General features: G+C 35.1%; 2 protein-coding genes across 3 annotated transcripts; one reads left to right on the top strand and one right to left on the bottom strand.

Moving 5' to 3' along the window:
* The first annotated feature begins 287 nt into the window (after window positions 1-287).
* Window positions 288-4,050, top strand: LOC107017940 (scarecrow-like protein 1). Of its 2 annotated transcripts, none has more exons than XM_015218239.2 (3): window positions 288-658; window positions 750-832; window positions 1,908-4,050. In XM_015218239.2, the coding sequence occupies exon 3, from the start codon at window positions 2,045-2,047 to the stop codon at window positions 3,734-3,736; it is 1,692 nt and encodes a 563-aa protein (XP_015073725.1). In that variant the 5' UTR covers window positions 288-658; window positions 750-832; window positions 1,908-2,044; the 3' UTR covers window positions 3,737-4,050. The 2 variants fall into 2 exon arrangements, with proteins under 2 accessions (XP_015073725.1, XP_015073727.1); XM_015218241.2 differs by having other exon boundaries at window positions 1,911-4,050.
* Window positions 4,051-4,656: 606 nt separating this feature from the next.
* Window positions 4,657-18,823, bottom strand: LOC107015567 (small RNA degrading nuclease 5). Its single transcript, XM_015215880.2, has 14 exons — window positions 18,650-18,823; window positions 17,672-17,728; window positions 17,517-17,582; window positions 14,813-14,946; window positions 14,573-14,685; window positions 13,356-13,484; window positions 13,197-13,267; window positions 12,459-12,518; window positions 11,424-11,479; window positions 8,068-8,128; window positions 7,636-7,900; window positions 6,650-6,837; window positions 6,262-6,557; window positions 4,657-5,076 (listed from the first exon to the last, which is right to left on the bottom strand). Exons 1-14 carry the CDS (start codon window positions 18,743-18,745, stop codon window positions 4,953-4,955), a joined length of 1,716 nt encoding a protein of 571 aa, XP_015071366.1. The 5' UTR covers window positions 18,746-18,823; the 3' UTR covers window positions 4,657-4,952.
* Window positions 18,824-19,259: the final 436 nt, after the last annotated feature.

The following is a 19,259-nucleotide window of genomic DNA, read 5'->3' on the forward strand; positions in this document are numbered from 1 at the left end:
TAGTCCACAAGATTATAATTCAATGGTGCAGATTGATTTGTCTTGTGGGGCTACGGATGTTCATTCGATTTTTTTTTGAAAAATTATACATGATTAAAATAATTTTATATGTATATATATGTTAAATTTTTTCGATCATTTTATATGTCTGTTTTTATAAATTTTAAATATTTTAATGAAAATTTTGACTCTGTCGTGGATAAATTGAAAAAAAAAAGGCATGGATCAAACAACTTGTTCTTGTAGACTCAGACAAGTAGGTATTATACATAAAAACAGAAATACTAGTACTAATAATTGTATTATAGTATAACAAGAACAAGAAAAAGTAAAAGGGGTTGAATTTTCTTGGGATTTTAGGAAGTTTCCTTACAAGTATATATAATATAACTAAAAGGGTGCAAGTGTTCTCATTCCTTTTTCTTGAATTCCAGAAGATTGATTTGTATTATTTTTGTTAAAGTCTTGAAAGATTGATTTTTTTTTTCATAAAGGTTGAATTTTTGGCACAATTTTTGTTTGTGGGGTTTATCTAAATTTTGGTTAGTTGAAACTTGAAGATTTCTTTGTTGTATCTTATGGAAATTGTTTAATCTTTTTGCTTGCTGGATTTGTACCTACTGAAGATATTTTTATTGGAAATATATACCATAAAAGGGTAATATATCTTAACTTTGGTCAAAGCCCTAAAGGGGTTTGGTTTTCTTCTAAGCTAATTTTGAAATTTTATCTTTTATGTGTTCACATAGGAAATTTGCAGATTGCTGTTGTTGATTTTTCTCTCTACTGTGACACATCTTAAGATCTTCTCTTTCTGAGTTCAACTTGACAGGTATATTTGGCTTTGCTTCTTTTGACTCTGTATTGTTGTTTTTGTCTGATTTTTGCTTTGTTTTTTTGTTCTGAATTTGGTGATTGCTTGCTTTTAGAGTGCAGTTACAAATTTATGTTGAGCAATTTGTGTATGGATCATGTTTGTTGCCCTTTAGATCTTCAGAAGTTGAGAATTCAAAGTTCTCCAGTATGTTTTTTTTTGTGATTACTATGTTCATACTCAGGAGGAGGATAGATCTGTAGAAATCAAAGGGTTTTGGAATGTTTGCCTTATTCTTCCTTTTTGTTTATTGATAATCGTGGTGTTTAGACCAGCTTGTGCACTCCTCGATTAATTCCACGAGTTATAGGACAGATGGAAAGAATTCACCTAGCTTTTTGGTTTTTAGTTCTTGACCAACTTCATTGACCACTAGACCACACCCTCGGGTGCAATGCTTGCTTTTTTCTTGTTGAGGTTTATGTTCTTTTTGGTATTTTGTTGTATCTCTAATGGGTAAATTCCTTCTTGCTTCCAACTTTTTAACACCTTGATGCCAAAAGCAATAAGTGTTATTATTAAATATCGGCTTTGATTTTCTCTTTATTGTGAACGATGGACATGTTATTTTGACGATGTTCTTCAAGTGGAGATGAGTAATAAACTAAAGGAAAACTTCCAACTCCGCAAAAGTAAGACCTGGTTTTGCAGGAGTTCTTTCACAGAGTATACACCATTTAGTGATAGGACTTACTGTTGGTTGCGAGATGACTAGCTATCATTGTTAAGTAGCTCTTTTAATCATATTGGTCTCACAGATATGGTTCCCGAAACTAAAAAGATCGAAGGATACTTATAGAGAGGAGAGTACATGTTCTTTCAGTAAAATCTCTGCTGCTGAATACCTGCTGCATTCTATTTTATATGTTGTAGTATTTGTCCCCCGACTTGATATCCAGTGCATAAGGATCGCATGAAGCAACAATGCACATACATATCTTCTATTCCCATAGTTGTCTTTAAATATTGTCTTATTTTCCGCTACGTTTTTCTTTTTTCTAATTGCGGAGTGTATGTCTATTTGATGTTTCAGCAGCAGAGAGCAGTATCTCCCAAATACGACATTCAGTTACAGGGATCCTATACCAGTTTCTGGTTGAATTGAGGAGCAGTTTTTGTAAGGGTATATTCAAGCAGCTTCATTTTGAGAATTAGAATAACAAGTGAACCATGTCTTTAGTTAGATCTCTAAGATCAATTGGAAATGGGAAGCTGTATTTTCAAAATGGTCACAATGATAACTCTAGTTTGGCAACATCCATGTACACCAAAAATGCACGCGAGATTATGTATGCAACCGAGTCTAGCAGCACAGACAGTTATGATCCAAAGTATTTGCTAGAATCACCTTCACCTTCTGAAGAACTTTTAAACACATCACCTACAGATGTCTTGGGGAATCCATTCCACCAGAGACATTCATCTTCTTTCCATCCATCAAGAGATTACAATCAGGTTAGTTATGATTCAGCAGACTGTGTCAATCAAAGTCCAGATTCATCAGAATATAATGATGGAAGGGTGACAATGAAGCTTCAAGAACTTGAAAGGGTACTTTTCGATGATAACGAAATTGAAGGAGATGATGTATTTGCTCGTGGCGAGACTATGGACATAGATGATGAATGGTTTAACCAGATCCGAACCGAGTTACTTCAGGAGTCTCCCAAGGAGTCTACATCGGCAGATTCTAATATCAGTAGCAGTAGTAGCTACAAGGAAATATCTGTATCTGCTCCTCAAACTCCAAAGCAAATGCTGTTTAGTTGTGCTGCTGCTATTCAAGATGGACACATTGAACAAGCGTCATCTATGATTAATGAACTGAGGCAGATGGTCTCCATCCAGGGAGATCCTCTTGAAAGGACTGCAGCTTACATGGTAGAAGCTCTTGCAGCTCGAATGGCTACATCTGGCAGAGGTCTTTATAAAGCTCTAAAATGCAAAGAAGCCACCTCTTCTGAGAGACTCTCTGCTATGCAAGTCCTCTTTGAAGTATGTCCATACTTTAGGTTTGGTTTTATGGCAGCAAATGGTGCGATCCTAGAGGCTTTTAAAGATGAGAAAAGAGTTCACATCATAGATTTTGACGTTAACCAAGGAAGTCAATATTACACTTTATTGCAGACATTGGGTAGTATGCCTGGTAAGCCACCCCATGTGAGGCTAACTGGGGTAGATGACCCTGAATCTGTCCAACGTGCTATTGGAGGCCTTAATGTCATTGGTCTGAGGCTTGCACAGCTGGCCAAAGATCTTAAGATCTCTTTTGAGTTCCAAGCAGTCTCTTCCAACACTGCATTAGTCACCCCAGCAATGTTAAACTGCCGTCCTGGTGAAGCTGTTCTAGTAAACTTCGCGTTCCAGCTTCATCACATGCCTGATGAAAGTGTATCAACGGTAAACCAAAGAGACCAGCTTCTGCGGATGGTGAAGAGCTTAAATCCAAAGCTGGTAACAGTTGTTGAGCAAGACATGAACACTAACACCGCTCCATTTCTACAAAGGTTTGCAGAAGTCTACAACTACTATTGTGCCGTATTCGAGTCTCTCGATGCAACTCTTTCAAGGGATAGCCAAGAGAGGGTCAATGTAGAACGGCAATGTCTCGCACGTGATATCATCAACATTGTTGCCTGTGAAGGATTGGAGCGAATAGAGCGTTATGAGGTTGCAGGGAAGTGGAGAGCTAGGATGATGATGGCTGGTTTCACTCCATCCCCAATTAGCCGAAATGTCTATGAATCGATCCGGAATCTGATCAAGCAATATAGCGAAAGGTACAAAGCAGAGGAGGAGGCAGGTGCACTTTATTTCGGGTGGGAAGACAAAACCTTGACTGTTGCTTCAGCTTGGAGGTAGAAACAACATATGCTCTCTCAGAAACAAACAATGCTGTGCATTGGAGATCTACTTGTAGCGAAAACCGACTGTGTGATAATATTTCAGTGTTTATGATCAGAATGCATGGCATTGTATACTTTGATGCTATTCTTAGATACGATTAACTTCTGTGCTGATGTAGGTTGATGTGAAACTAGTAGATAAAACTGTTCTTTTTTTCTTCCCCATTGTCAGTTTCTACTTTAGCTAGCTGTCCTTACACTTCATTTTAGTTTTCTGTCCGGATAATTGAGCAGGATCTTAGTAATTGCAGTGATTTTCTTCCATTTGACTATTATTTTTTATATGTTTTATTTATTTTTTAATTCTACTTCTGTCTTGGCATGAATGATATTATATGGTCGATTTTAATGTATTTGGGACTGAGGATACAGTTATTGTATAAAGTTGGTGCATGGGGATTTTGACAAATCAAAGATTAATTTCTTATGATGGCTTAAGCAGCATGAACATCCACAATCTTTCCAGTGTAAATATTTGAAGGCCGAGTTTGTTCAATTGAAGCTAATACTATATTCATATCTTGTTCAAGACTAAGATACATGCACGTTGATAAAGCAATGTCAAATTAGTCAAAGTGTGTATAAGCTTATCGTAACATTATAGGATATATGATTCTTAGACTTTAAGCTAAGCTAGGTCAAAGTCTTCTAAATCAACTCACAGAACAGTTAAGATCAGATACAAACCTGGTGGCTCTTTTCCTTCATTTCCCTAGTTTCAATTTGGGTCAGACTTTTATAGCACTTCTTGATGTACCAACTTTTGTCTTCATCTCAATCATCAATTGGTCATCCATGAGATAAGAACCAAACTATACCATGTAACTATGAGCCTGATCTAATTATTTGCATATTCAACATCTAGAGATAGCCAAGTACATAGAAAAGTATATAATACGATTAACCGTACAACTCTGAGATAAGTATAATAACTTGGTCATACAATATAACGTTGTTCAGCTACTCGTTAACGGTCATGGAGATGATGAAAGGTAAGAAGATACCTTACATATACAAGTTTACACATAATGAACTAACTTTACATCAAAAAATTCCCTTTATAGGAAATCGCTTCATCTTGGAGATTTCTCTTCTATTTCTGCCCTGATAAACGGGGTTAATAAAGGTGCTCGCAATAAGAGTTAGAATATAGATAATACAGAGAAATATGATTAGTGTTTGACACCTACAAAGCACAAACCAACTTCAGCTTGCGCCTGCAACTCTTCTAAGAGTTTAACAATGTTCTCACGGGGCATCGAGGCATCAGTCTGCTCTGACAAGATCTTCCTCACTCTGTGTGGACAAAAAGGAAAAGAAATAATTAGCAGGTTTTGCTAAGCAGTAACATTATTATCTGGCCTTGAATCTACAGAGAGACTGGTAACTAGAAGATAGGAAATCAGATACTCTGATTTCCTGGATCTCCATGTATTTGGCAACTTATTCGAGGATCTAGTATAAAATTTAAATCACTCAGGATTACAATGGACAAACTTCCGGCCTCCCCAAATACCAATAAAGGATCAGTATCAGAAAAGCACTAATAGAAGGACATACTTAGGAACACTTGTATTAAGATAGACTGAACTATACATGGTTCATGCCAACCTACTACAGAGCAACAAACAGTTGGTAACATAAAACAGCAACTTCTACACCACTGGCAGAAGATAAACGATAAAACGAGGAAGCAGAAAGTCTTGAAAAAGAACATATAATGGAGAAAAACAAGTGAGCCTCAGGCGGGGGAAAAGGTTTCCCTTCATGATGATGTAAAAAAGGTCTCTGCAATGATCACTGGTAGAACTAACAGGTTTTATACTTTAAAATTATAAAGAATAAACAAAAATAGCAGTTTAAAGTGATTTATAAAAGGATGTCCGTTTTTACATACAGTAGTCACTGGATTATTGAAGTTTAGCAGGAGTACTTCATGTGAGTTTAGTGATATTATGGAACAGAAAGGTAGCATCTACTCTGGCAAGGAATACTACCATTTGATCTGGTAAGCAAACAGTCCGTCTACGCAGAGCAGTAAGGACACATTTAGCTTGTGAACAGTGGTACACGGATTATAACACAGGATTGTATTAAGGTGATCAACAGTAACTGGATTATCGTAGTTCTCATTAGAGATTTTTTTTTTCGTGTTGAAACCTGATGACTGATGTATATCTAAAAAATATTTTGGTCTTGAGCTGGATAAAGATTTGTTCCAATAATAATTATCTTGGCACAAGTAAACACTTTATCCAATCCAGTATTGGTCTTTATATCGTGTTAAAAAATAATTAAAGGGCTACAATAAAAAAACATTTTCTAAAAAAAAAACAATTTCACAGGAGAATTGAATGAAGTAACACTACAACATGAAATAAAATGATAAATTGGAGTAAATGACTGACATTGTTTAGTTCAAAACTTGTGATTCAGGAGAGGAGTAAGAGTTTTGTGCCATCCAGCTTAAAAGGATTTTACCTTTGAACTATTGCAGTGTTTCCATGACCAGTGCAAATAATAAGCATAGCATTTAGAGGAAGATTGGAGTAAATGCTCTTGACTCTGCGATTCATGCGACCTAATATATCCTTCAGTTCGGGAGTGATGTCAAATTTGATGCTTTTCCTGGAATTAGACTGTTTCTCACATGTCAGCAATGCCATCATTTCTGCTAATTTTTTATTTAGCTCCTCAGAGTCATCTGCTTGCTTCCTCAAGTATGCATATAGCTCTGCAAATTGCGTCCAGATAAACTGTACCTTATCATTTCTGACCTATCACGACAAGTGATGCCAGTATAGTGAGCTTTGGGATTCTTAATCAGTCTGCTTTTGAACAATATAACAAATAGATTCTTTTGACTCACCTCTTTAATGGCTTTTGAAAGAGCTTCATCGTCAGATGATACTGGAATTGTATGGGACAATTCAGCAGCATATCTCCTTGCTATGGATATATTATCAATGATTGAAGATCCTTTGCCAGAGTCACTCAGAACTGAAAGAAGCTTCCGCCGCAATAATTGTTGAGACAGAGGTATGCCAAAATCAGGCCCTAGTTCATGAAGTTACAGCCCAATGAAGTCTAGGATGCATTGATCCAAAAAGCAAAATGAAAAAATGTGGTGATCCACAACATAAATAGCACAAAAAGAACTCCATTTCAAGGACAAAAGAAAAGAAAAGAAAATGAAGGTAAACAGGGATTGGAGAAAGAAAGCAAAAGAATGGTGTTGCTTGTATATCTTGTGTTAATATAATGTACTCACGAAGTTTGGACTACGGGTTGCCTCCAATTTACATAGAAGCTTCGTTTTTTATATCATTGGGCGTGGTGCAATTAGTCTAAGAGCACTAACTATTATGCAAAAGGATTATATGCTGGGGGAAGGAACAAATGTGTTTAGCATGCATCATTGCATCCATGTTATGGTGAGGCTAAGAGCAGCAGTAAGTTTCTATATCCAAGATCCAATACAGGCAATACCAATTTGTTGAGATTACACGCCCATCTTACAAATCTTAACTTGATAATTCCGTAGCTAGTACCCCACCACCATCACAAATTTTGACACGTGGCAAGCATTTTTTGTTTCCAAACATTTCTAACACATGAAGAAGTTAAAGTTTAAAAAATTGACAAAATGGATGGTCAGATTTAATCAAACGATCCAACAGTCTAAATATTTTTCATCTTATTTATTATTCATTTTCTTTATTTTTAATCTTCCTATTTTACAAACCAAACTCCATCACCACCACCCCTCGACTATACCAATCAAAGGGACCGTAAGAGTTCAGAATGCACAATATTTAGTGATGCATTAGCATGTGTAAAAAGGTTACGACTTACCATTTTTTATTTTTAGTAGTGCTAGTTCCAAAGTAGCTTTAGCATCTTCAACGCTATCATGGCCATTGTCTGAGTCCTGTATCTCCCTGCCGAGAAATTTTCTGCTCAGAACGCGAAGAGCAGCTTTGTAGGATCCTCTTGGATGCTTATACAACACAGCGGTATCAATTACCAATTTATGATTTATCTTTAGGGATAACAAATCATTTTCCAAGGAATGCCCAACCAGAATGGTCTCCTTGTGAACCAGTTTCAAGAACTCCTCCTGAAGAAAGAAAAGATAGTTGACTAAAACAAATTGGACATGTATAGCAAATCAGTCTGCTAAGCAGGTGCAAGAAATCTGCAAGAAGCTATTAATGCTGATTGCTTCTTTTCCAATTACTAAAATGGGACAGAGAGGTCAGCAAACAAAAGGCTCTAGGGATAAACCTGGATATCTTTTAGAGTGGTAGTCACATCTTCCAACATCTGACAGGTAATTCCACTATACCTGCAAAAAGTCAGATCGCTCAACATAAAGCAATATTATCAGTTAATTAAAAAAAAGAAATTCAAACTGCAAACTGGCTAAAAATATCCTTTCAAGTTAAAGACTCACGGACAGAGTTCTTCTGCATGTGTTCCTATCCCACAAAAAGAAATACACAATTGACTGAAGGACTGAGAATTTGAAGAAAGAGAAGGTGAGTCTCAGAGTTTATTTAGTAATTGTCTTCCTCTTTCAGGACAAATACTATTTCTGCTCTTCATCCTGAAGTAATTTGTGCTTAACAAACATTTTAGCTTATAAAGCAAGAAATATTATTTGGCCGACATCAAAAAAAAATTGTGCAGTTCAGCAAATTGAACTCCTGCTGCGTCGGACACCCTCTGGGCGCCCCCTATCCCCCCAAAAAGAAACAACCCTCATCTATCTCTTCGACTTTGGGAATGGATCTTTGAAAATGAACTTACGAACATAAATCAGAAGCTTTTCTTCCTAGGAGAGATCGATAGCGACATTTAGACACAACCAGAAATGAGAAGCAAACAGCTATCTTAACAAGTTGCCCCCAAAAATTCCTTGAGTTGAGTTTTGTATTCTTAAACATCCGTTTGCTTCTGAATCATCTATCTTTTCAGTTCTGTTTCCAAATTGTTCCTCACTAAGCCAAGAATGGAATTACACTTGCTCTACCCCATAACAATATAAAAAGGAAAAACACAGAGGAAGATAAAAGTTATAGCCTGACACACCCGCACTGATTTTACCACCCACATAGCCCTTCCCCTGCCATTTTTTGAGTACCTTGCTTGGAAAGTGTGGTTTGAAGGCGACAAGAGTACATCTTAAGGGAGGTCTAAAATTTCGAGAATATTTACCATAGGAGAAAAGGTTGGTGGAAATACTAAGAGAAAAAGGAGAGAGACAAGAAAGAAAAGGAAAGAGACAATAGACAGAAAAAGAGAGAGAAAAAGAACGATTTTATAAGCAAATATAGAATTGGAAATAATAAGAGAATTGAAAAATCATTAAAAGGAAAAAATTTAAAATTGAAGAACAAAAGAAATTGAAAAGGGGAAGCAGCGGAGAGAGATTAAACCCTGGCAATGAAGCTTGATTCTTTAGTTAATATCTTTTTCTTGGTTCCCTTTTCTTATTCTTTTTCTTCTGTATCTTTTTCCCCTACTTGATTCCTTCCGCCCAGTGTATTGGAAGCGAGAAGCGGAAAAAAGCGACGAGGGCTCGCTTCACAGAAGCAAGAAGCGCGAAGCGAAGCGCGTGCTTTTTTTTTTTTAAAAAAGCGACATTTAGTATAAAAATAAAAAAATATTAAATAACTAAATAGAGGTAATATAGTCTTAAATTAAAAGAAACTAGATAGTCAATAATACTCACACGTCATAACATATAAAGCAAAAAATCAAAAATATAATTAAATCACAAACACTCAAACTCCTATTCTTCAACAAGATCCTCAAACTCTTCAAGTGCCATAACCAAGGCTAGTAGCCTTCATATTTTTTTGTCAAATATGTAAGCTAAAATATATAGTATACAGCCAGCAAACAATCAAATGAAAAAAATCAAAGAGCAAATGATTTGGAAAAATATCCAACTTTTACACTTTGAAATAGCGTAGGCGAAAAAAACAAAGAGCACAAGATCGAGAAACTACAGTGATAGGAGTGATAGGAATAACTGAGAAGCAGATCGAAGAGAAAAGAGACTCACCGATCAAGATGAAGCATAGTAAGTTGGTGAAGAAAGACACAGTCACGGTCGTGAAGAAGAGAAGCAGCGAAAGAAGAGTAAAGTCGTGAAAGAAAGCTAAGCCGTATTTATTTCAGAATTTTTTAAAATAAACCTAATTTTTTTTAAAAAACCCTAATTGTTGTTTTTTTTATAAAAAGCGCGCTTTATTGCGCTTTTACCTTTGTGTCGCTTCTCGCTTCTTCATCTGAAGCGAGCGCCTTTTTCAGATCGCATCGCCTCAGGAGAAAGAAGCGCAGTGGTAGCGCTTCGCCTCTAAGCGCGCTTTTCACAACACTGCTTCCGTCTTTAAAGACATTATCCATTACTTGTGGCAGTGAGACACTGGAAACTGCGAAAAAATTTAAAATAATAGAGAAAGAAATAACAGACAAGGGAGAAGTATTCATCAATGAAGTGGGTGCACACGTTAGCGACCAAGGTTCAAATCCCAACATAAACCAAAAAAAGATGAGTGATCTTTTGGTCTGCCTATTCTTTGGAGGACAGTTACTCAGTACATGACCTAGTTGGAGTGAGCAAGTACTTGGTGAAATCGTCGAGGTGCACACACACTAGCCCGGATGCCATCGTTATAATATAGATAAAAAGAAGAGAAACAGAAGAAGCAAAAAGAATCTATTTCAAGATATATCTTGGCTTAATTCCCTTATCAAAAAATGGTATATCGTGCCAGTAGCCTTTTCTATGGACTATAATACTAGGTAGTTCTGAATATTACCTGACACTTCAAATTTTTGCGCTCAAGAGAATACTAAATACAATCCGATTAACAAATTTACATGGCTTCCTCACCATCAAAAGAGTAAAAGTAGTCAACTCTTGCGAAAATCAAGCATGAAATTTGACATGCAAGACACACTTTTGATTGATAAAAGATCAAATAAAAGTCAAAGAAACACTAAATCCAGCTCCTATATGATATCAAAGTCTAGGCCATCTGAATTGAAGATTGGCTTCAGGCATACTAAACCACAAGAATTCCCGCCTAAACTGAATTTCTTTGAAACAGACGGGAGAGCATACTAGTACAACTGGCTTAAGCTAAATCTAAGGAGCTAACAAAATTCAAAAACATGTTGATGCTATTATCAAGTAAATCTAATCTTGAAATGTGCGGGCTTAAACCACTGATTCTCTAATCTGCTAATCCATCAATTCTAGTTTGACTAACATCGTTTGACTCGGCACAGAGCTTTAAGTTATAAAGATAGACTTGGAACTTGTGGTCTTAGGCATAAAATAAATTAGTGGCTATAATACTTTTGAATCTTGTTTAAAATTAAATCATTTCCCAAATTAGAAATGTGTCATTCTTTTTAAAATGGACAAATAAGAAATTAGTGTCACATAAAATGGAACAACAAGAACATACCCTGTGAAATCCAACAAAAAAGGTCTGAGGAGGGTAGAATGTACGCAGACCTTACCACTACCTAGTGGAGGTAGACACATAAAAGGGAAGAGAGAGGTATGTATTTAGCATGTGTGATCAAATGAAAATTTAGAAGTTATCATACATAAAAAGTACCTAGTATTGTAGTCAAGAATGTCATTTGATGGTTTGACCAATTTATCCAGCATAACCTGCAATTGGTTGATGATATTAGCCGTCAGACAGAAAAAGAAGTAGCCTATTTATATAGTTTGAAAGACCATGAGACAATTGATAATGCATCAAAATCTCTTATAACAGGCTAGGGAGGTACATTTGAGATCAAGTTCAGACTTTTGATGGCCACACAGGAGGATAAGAGAAGAAGAAAAAACCATTGAATTTGCCCAAACACGTACAAAGGAATAGTATCCCTCAACACATGGTGCATGGACCAAAAGGGCAATATATATGTGCTAACTTGTTACATATGTTCAAAAGTATGCCTAGATAACTACAGGGTTCAACTATACAAATCAACAATCCCAATATATATGCAGGTTGATTCATCCTAAAGTAATGCAGCAGACCCAAATAGTGCAGGAAGGATATAGACGATTCATCCAACTAGTTAAAGCATTGAGGTGCAGCTGATTGTTGCTTGAATGATAATGGCAGTATATGTGTATGTGACTTTCTATGTTGCTCGGACTATTCAAAAATGGCAATGGGAATGGTTGTGTCGAATTCTCCAAAAGTAGTGTATTTTGGAGAATCCGACACGGGTGCGGCTGTGTGGCATCAAAAGCAAAGAGCACGCAACTTAGCTGACTTAATAGATTTTTAATGAAAAAAGATGCTTGGATCATGACACTGTTCAACTACACAAATAAATGATCACAGCATATATGCCAGCTGGATCATATTTAAAATTATAGCTTTTTGACAAGGCTAGTTCATATAAGCTAATTAAGGACCACCCCTTAGAGTGGCCAAAAAACAATAGAAAATCAAAAAGATCAGAGTAAATGGCGTTTTTTACATAGAAAAGAAACTAGCCATGGACAAAATACACGATGAGGAAACAGTTTGGGAAAAAATTGAACTATTAAACCAAAGAATAGATTACCTCATTGAAATGCAAGTGAGGGACCAAAAATAGAGCGAGAAAAGAAATAAGAGGAAGCAAACCTGTCCTTCAACATCCACTAATGTCACTCTGGTAAGCTCAAAGCCTTCACTTGTAATACACTACAAAAACATATATTTTTACCAAAATGATATGAGATTTGTATGCAAAGCTTCCAGTTTAAAGAACAATGACAAACAAGAAAATGTTACTTAATAAATAAAAGGAAAAAAAAAGGCAACTACGTAAGAGAGACAAATCAAAAAACAGCAAGCATAATATCTGTCTGCCTGTCCAAAAAAATATACATTAAAAGCTATTATTTTGGTATTAAATGTATACACAGTGGCAACCAACAGAAGACCCTTTATACCGTCGAATAGCATAGCATAGATAAGACAGACCAAATTTGAGGTTCAAAACAACGACTATTTGCCGCGGAACACACTGATAGTAAAGGATGTATATACTTCTCATACAATCTTCAGAACTCTAACTTCTTCTACCATCATCAGAACTCTAAGTCCAACCAGTCTGAACACAACTTTTAGTACCAATGTACCATTACCTCAAAACTGATATGTCCCATCACCAACCAAGTCAAAGAATCTAGATGCAGTAAATAGTTAAGCTACTGTACCCGACATGATTAAAATGCTCTCATCCTCACCAATATTTATATCTAAGGAGTAAGGAAATGAAGATAAAGACAGCATTGACTATGCATACAAGTACGTTTAAATACTAAACCATAACATTGTGATGAACAAATAAAGTTGAAAAAATTCTTGTTAAATTACCATTTCGCAGTCGAGGGCCAAAACTTCATGTGGAGGTGTTCCTGAAGGAGCAGGAAGCGTCGAAAGAAATTCTACATGGGTAATGAAATACCAAGGTCAACTGTCAATAATCTTAACTAAGAAATTCATTCAATTTCAAATTCTTGGAATGCATGTCACCTGGTTGCTCATAGCAGTATCCATTTTCTTCTAGTTCCTTGTCCGAAAGTGTATAATAACTAATAGGAAATGGTATATCTTTCTTGAGGTCTGCAAAGGACATAGTCTCCTTATTGGGAGCCTCAGCACCTGAATGAATAAGAGGATGATAAGGCCCCATTTGATTGCATTAAGATTAAATCTGAATGCATATCTAAATAATTAAGATGTCGTCTCTAGATTTAAACACCGAGAGATTTTATTTTAAGTTGGTCTTGAGCATTGAATGATTAATGACCCTGACAATACTAACTAGCTGGAATTAAACAGGAAAGCTGAACTTCAGGCTATCCTGGCCAATCAGTGTTCCCAGAATTCAGTTCTTCTTCCATCTCCCACCACAATCTCCACATTACGCCAAGAAGGAGACATCTTCTGAGTCCCCTCCAGGGTCCTTACCACCTCAGGAGCTTCCCAGGGCCACAGGACCCCAAGCTCCACCTCTAGTGCCACCTCCAGTTCCTCCGAGGTTATGGTGGAAGATCTTGACATAGTTTGGAATCTATGGGCAATTTCAGGCACAAGTAAAGGGTTAATGTTCAGTTGGAGACACGGGAAAGGAGGAGAAGACATTGGGCTTCGACTGTCACCTCACTTGCACTGAAGTGGGTTGCATTAAGAGAGAGAAATAGAAAAGCTTTTGAGGATGTAGAGATGAATATTGTGCAGCTAAGGAGTAGCCTCTTATCCCTCACTTCTTTTTGGTGCACCCTCGCAATTCCTTATTGTATAGAAGATTGTCTTTCATAGAATACGATCTCTTTTTATAGGTCCTCCATCCTTTTACTTTTTGGTATGCCCCTGCCCCCTTGTACACACGCTTCACCCATTTGCTTTTGATGAAATACATTTACCTGATCAGAAAAGGGTAATTTTCACCCAGTTCTCTAATTTAACATTCTAGTAGAAACCATCCACGACACTTTTCCAGAATTTCTAGGGGAAAAAAGTGTATCATACATAGATCTTAGACAGGTGCAGACAAATTCATATAGAGCAACACAGACCATAGCAATCCTGCTGACATACAGTTGGAGGAGATGATGCCTGCATTACAGACATGTCATTCCTATACCTCCTTACACAAGCAAATGAACCTCTAATTAACCGGAAATGAAATCAAAATAGCAGACACACAACAAAGACTTCTGGAAGTTTTTCTTGGATCAGATTAGTACCTTGTTCAGATGACTGGGTGATTTTCGGAGAAATGTTCTCAGCTACTTTCCTTTTCCTCTTTGATTTGCATGTGAGAAGTGCATCTATTGTCTGATTTCCATCTGATACACAACTACCATGAAACAAAAACTATAAGAAGAAGAAAACATAACTTCCATAACACAAGAGTGACAAAAAATATTGAAACAATTAGCGCAAGCGCAATATATTGATTATTCAAAGTTCAAACTATTACCAACCTGAGAGCTAAAACTGGCTTTGGAACACCACAGCATTCTTTGAAACCTTTGAGCACTTTAGACTGTGATAGATATAGAGATGCATCAAGGCCAGGGACATAGAGCATTACCACTTTAGGGATCAAAGGCTTATTCTGCAAGCAAAAAGAAAGAGAAACAGACGAAACTCTGTTTAGCCTCTAAAGAAGATACTGTTCACTGGAAAATTGATGGGGACCATCCAAAGGCAACCAAACACATCCACATTAACTAAATTCTATCTCCCTGTGCATCAAATGACAAATGTGAAGTATATCAATAATTCAAGATATATAACACCTAGAATAGCTAATGACTTAAGAGACAATAGCAAATAAAACCATGACCATTTCCTAAGTATTATCAAAAATTCATTGGATAATGTTGCAAAGAGAGCTCCAGTAATAAAAATTTTGCAACAAACTCATTCTCATTTATATTATTATTTTTATGTAAGGAAATTTCATTAGTGCATCAAGAAGATGCAAGGCAAAATATAACAGCATAAGAAGGGGTCTGCTCCTGTACAAGAACTTACTAAATAACTAAAGAGCAGACGTAGTCCACAAAAAAGTTCAACAGTATTTACAACGGCAGTCATTCTCCTAATGATGTGCATGACATATAAGATAATGCAGCTACATGTGTTGCTGGTAGGATCTGCAAGTTCATCGGACACTGACATACTAATTTTAAAAAAAAACATAAATTTCTAGGAACCACATTTATTATGATTGGAGTGTAAAACTGGGTCTAGGAGTGCACATTACAAAAAGAAGGGAAGTATACAGATGTACCTTTGTGAATTCATTTAGGGTCTGTTTGGAAAGCCACCAGGTAATTGGAATTGGTGTAATTACTACCCTAGTAATTACACAACCTAGTAATTACGCTGGCCTATTTGTTTGCCAGTGTATAAATGTATTGTTTGTTGCACAAGAGTAATCGTAAGGTCATACTGAATTTTGAGAATAAAAATTAATTATTCAAAATAAAAAATTTATATTAGACAAATAAGGGGCATTATAAATGATATTAAATTTATTACACACGTTGTCTTTTGAAAATAAATTAATTAATAAACATATGTTCTTAACTAATATTATAAAAAATAATGATTTATAATTTTCAATTTATATTTTTGATTAATTTAATCATAAAACAAGAAGTACAAAATTTCTATGAACATCATGAATGCATGCTTCACAAAACGATTAATATTATAAATATAATGTCATAAAATTACAAAACATTTCACAAAAAGAAAATCTATCAAGTTTAACTTTAAAAAAATAGCTTAGCATCGAGTCAATACTCCTAAAACAAATGAAATTGAAAATATAACACAAGTTCTAAATTCAAACCAAAAAAATTAACATAAATCTTATGTCAAATTTCAACATAACATACATAAATATGATTTAAAAGAAAAGGAAAACGCAAGTCCATAACTTTATTCAACAACGAATTCTACTTTAATTTAAAACTTAGAATACTGACAAAATTATACTAATGATTTTTTGGATAATACGAAAAATTGCATGGAATCACATGAAGTAAAGCTTGAGAATCAGAAGGAAATGAAATATAAAGAATATGAAAAATATATTTTTAGAAAATATTAGAATAATAAAAATTATTAAAACAAAAGATACATTAAAACAGAAAAAATAAAATAGAAATAAAAGGAAGAAATTAAAAAGTAATCAACTTATAATGACACCAAGTAATTACTGGCAATTCACAGCTCCTTTGGAAAGTGTAATTACCCTATGAATTGGAGAGTGTAATTGCACCCTGCCAATTACACCCAATTAACTGCTGACTAGGCAATTACATGGCCAACCAAACAGGACAGTGTAATTACACCAAATCCAATTACCCGAACGGTTTTCCAAACATGCCCTTAAGTAATTGCTATACAAACTGGCAAGTGAACACACAAGATGAGAAATGGGTCCAAAAATGATTTTATTTTTCTTTTCTCCCTTTTTGATAGATCAATAATTTCTATAACGAAAACACCAAGTCCATGTTAGAAGATATTTTCAAGTTGTCAATGTGACTTAACTGAGTCATTCATATTTGTCCATCTATTTAAACAAAATGGTATTCTTTCCTCACACCAAAAGAACATATAAAAATATGATCTTTGATGTTTTTTACATTGTTCTCGCTATTTGAGCAATCTTTGATTTCTTCATTCCACACGTGTTAAGAAGAGACAAGAAAGGAGACAGGATTTGATTCTGTTCGGACGGGTGGGTCAGAAAGTGAATCTAACGGTATGAAATTTCACAATATCAGATACTCCATTTTTTATATATAACCATGTACACACCTATACTTCAATTAGGCGTGTCTAATTCCATAATGTTCCTTACTAGCAAAATCTACCTCTATTTGCAATTGAAATATCCATTTTCAGTATAATCAAAATCACTTAGCAAAGAATCATTGCTGGCTTGGTTATTTATACATCTGTATCAAATATATAAAAGATCTAGTAAGCAATGAATCGTTGAAATGGACCAGATTGAATGCTAAATCTCAAGGTAAGGACAGCTCAACCTCTCCTCACCAGATTTTCCTTGGTGTATTCCAAAAAACTGAGGTGTTTGTGCATCTGATACAGATATAAAGACATAAGTGGAAAACATGCAAAGAAAGGAATGAAACACATTACTTTGATAAAAGCCCATGATGGCATGAACCCATCAGCAAGCACCCAGGTGACAAGCCCTTGCACGTCCTGTGTTATCACATTAAGCATGATCAATCACGTTCTAAGCTCTTGTAAAATAAGTATAAATAACCTCAATCAGTATGTTACAAACATACTTGAAGATTCAAGGTTGAGTTGGCTTCTGGTTTGTTAAAAACAATATCTGCTTTCGCCTGCACCACAATCAAAACTTGAATAACAAATTACAGACATTATAAAAGGTTCACCTAACATGCTAAATAGTTTGTCTTGCATAATGACATATCATAATGAATCGAACACAATTATTCTGCAAAAATTAACAACATAACCATCATCTCCAGAACAAAACAGATGAGAAAATAACTAGCAACCACCAAATGGAAAATGATGCTGACAACAGGAATAGTATGTCACTAGTCACCACGGCGTTCCAAATTTTCAATAATACAAATCTTAATTTTCCCAGAAACATTCCTCTTATCCAAGTTAAAAAAATTTAGGACTCTAGACAATATAACCCACTTAAATGAACTCAATCTGCAAATCACGAAATATAATCCTTTTATCATTAAAAAAAAATACTCTTTTCCTCTTTTTTAATCTCATCTCTTCTCTACATTTTGGGTTTCTATCAGGACTAGTTACTTATCAAAATTAATGCATGTATAATCAATTTCCATCGAACCCGCAGTTAAAACCACATGTTCTCATAGTACTAAATTTCCATTAGAAAAAAAACCTCTTTCTTCAAGTTTACCAATTAAAACTCCATATGTCCTCTCCAAGAACTAAATTTTTCATTAGCAAAATCTCCTCTTTCTTCAAGGTTTACCAATGAAAAATCCAGCCAAAACAATCCAATTAAATTTAACTCAACCCACAAGCTCCAAAAAGAAATTCTCCCTTCACTATTTTTACCCTTTTCGCTCTTTAACAAACACACACAAAAAAAAATGGTATAGCTGTTTTAACATTTTAGAGAGACCCAATTCAATTTATAACTCATACTATAAGAAAAACGAAACCACATTCATGATACAATAGTAGAACCTTTATACTCCATTTTTTTGTAAATAAACAAGAGAAGATGAAAAAGCAATAGAGTAAAGGACCTGAGGGCCGTAAACATCAAAGAAAGAGTTGGCTTTATGATCTTTGCTAGATTTCTGTTCGTCGAGGGTTTCTGTTGAACTCTTCTCACAACTCATTGTTAGAGAAGGGGGAGGACGGAAGCAAAACAACACACACAAGTATTTCGCTAGGTCGGATCCTTTCTTATAATTTTTTCTTATTTTTTTTTTTAATAATCGCGGTGTTCTAATCGGTCTATAAATAGAGTTATTTGGTTTGACTATAAGTTATATTGGCATACATAATGTAAACATTATTTTCACTTGACTCGCGAGTATTTGATTTATTTCATTTAAAATAACATGCATTGCATAAATTTTAAGAAATGAAAATGATGTATAAAAATGATTTAAAGAGATATGTTTGTCATTTGCTTGTTTTAATAAGTTATTATATTAATAATAAAAGAGGGATAAAGATTCGATCAAGTATAATTAGATCAAGTAATGATTAATGGCTTTATAGATTCATGTCATATGTATTATTTAATTATTTATGATTGAGATTCATTTAAATTATATACTCATCTTAATAATAAAAACAGCAAAATTTTCAACTATTTTATTTTTAAAACTATTGAATAAAACATAT

This window comes from Solanum pennellii, chromosome 4, assembly GCF_001406875.1.
Source record: "Solanum pennellii chromosome 4, SPENNV200".
NCBI lineage: Eukaryota > Viridiplantae > Streptophyta > Magnoliopsida > Solanales > Solanaceae > Solanum > Solanum pennellii.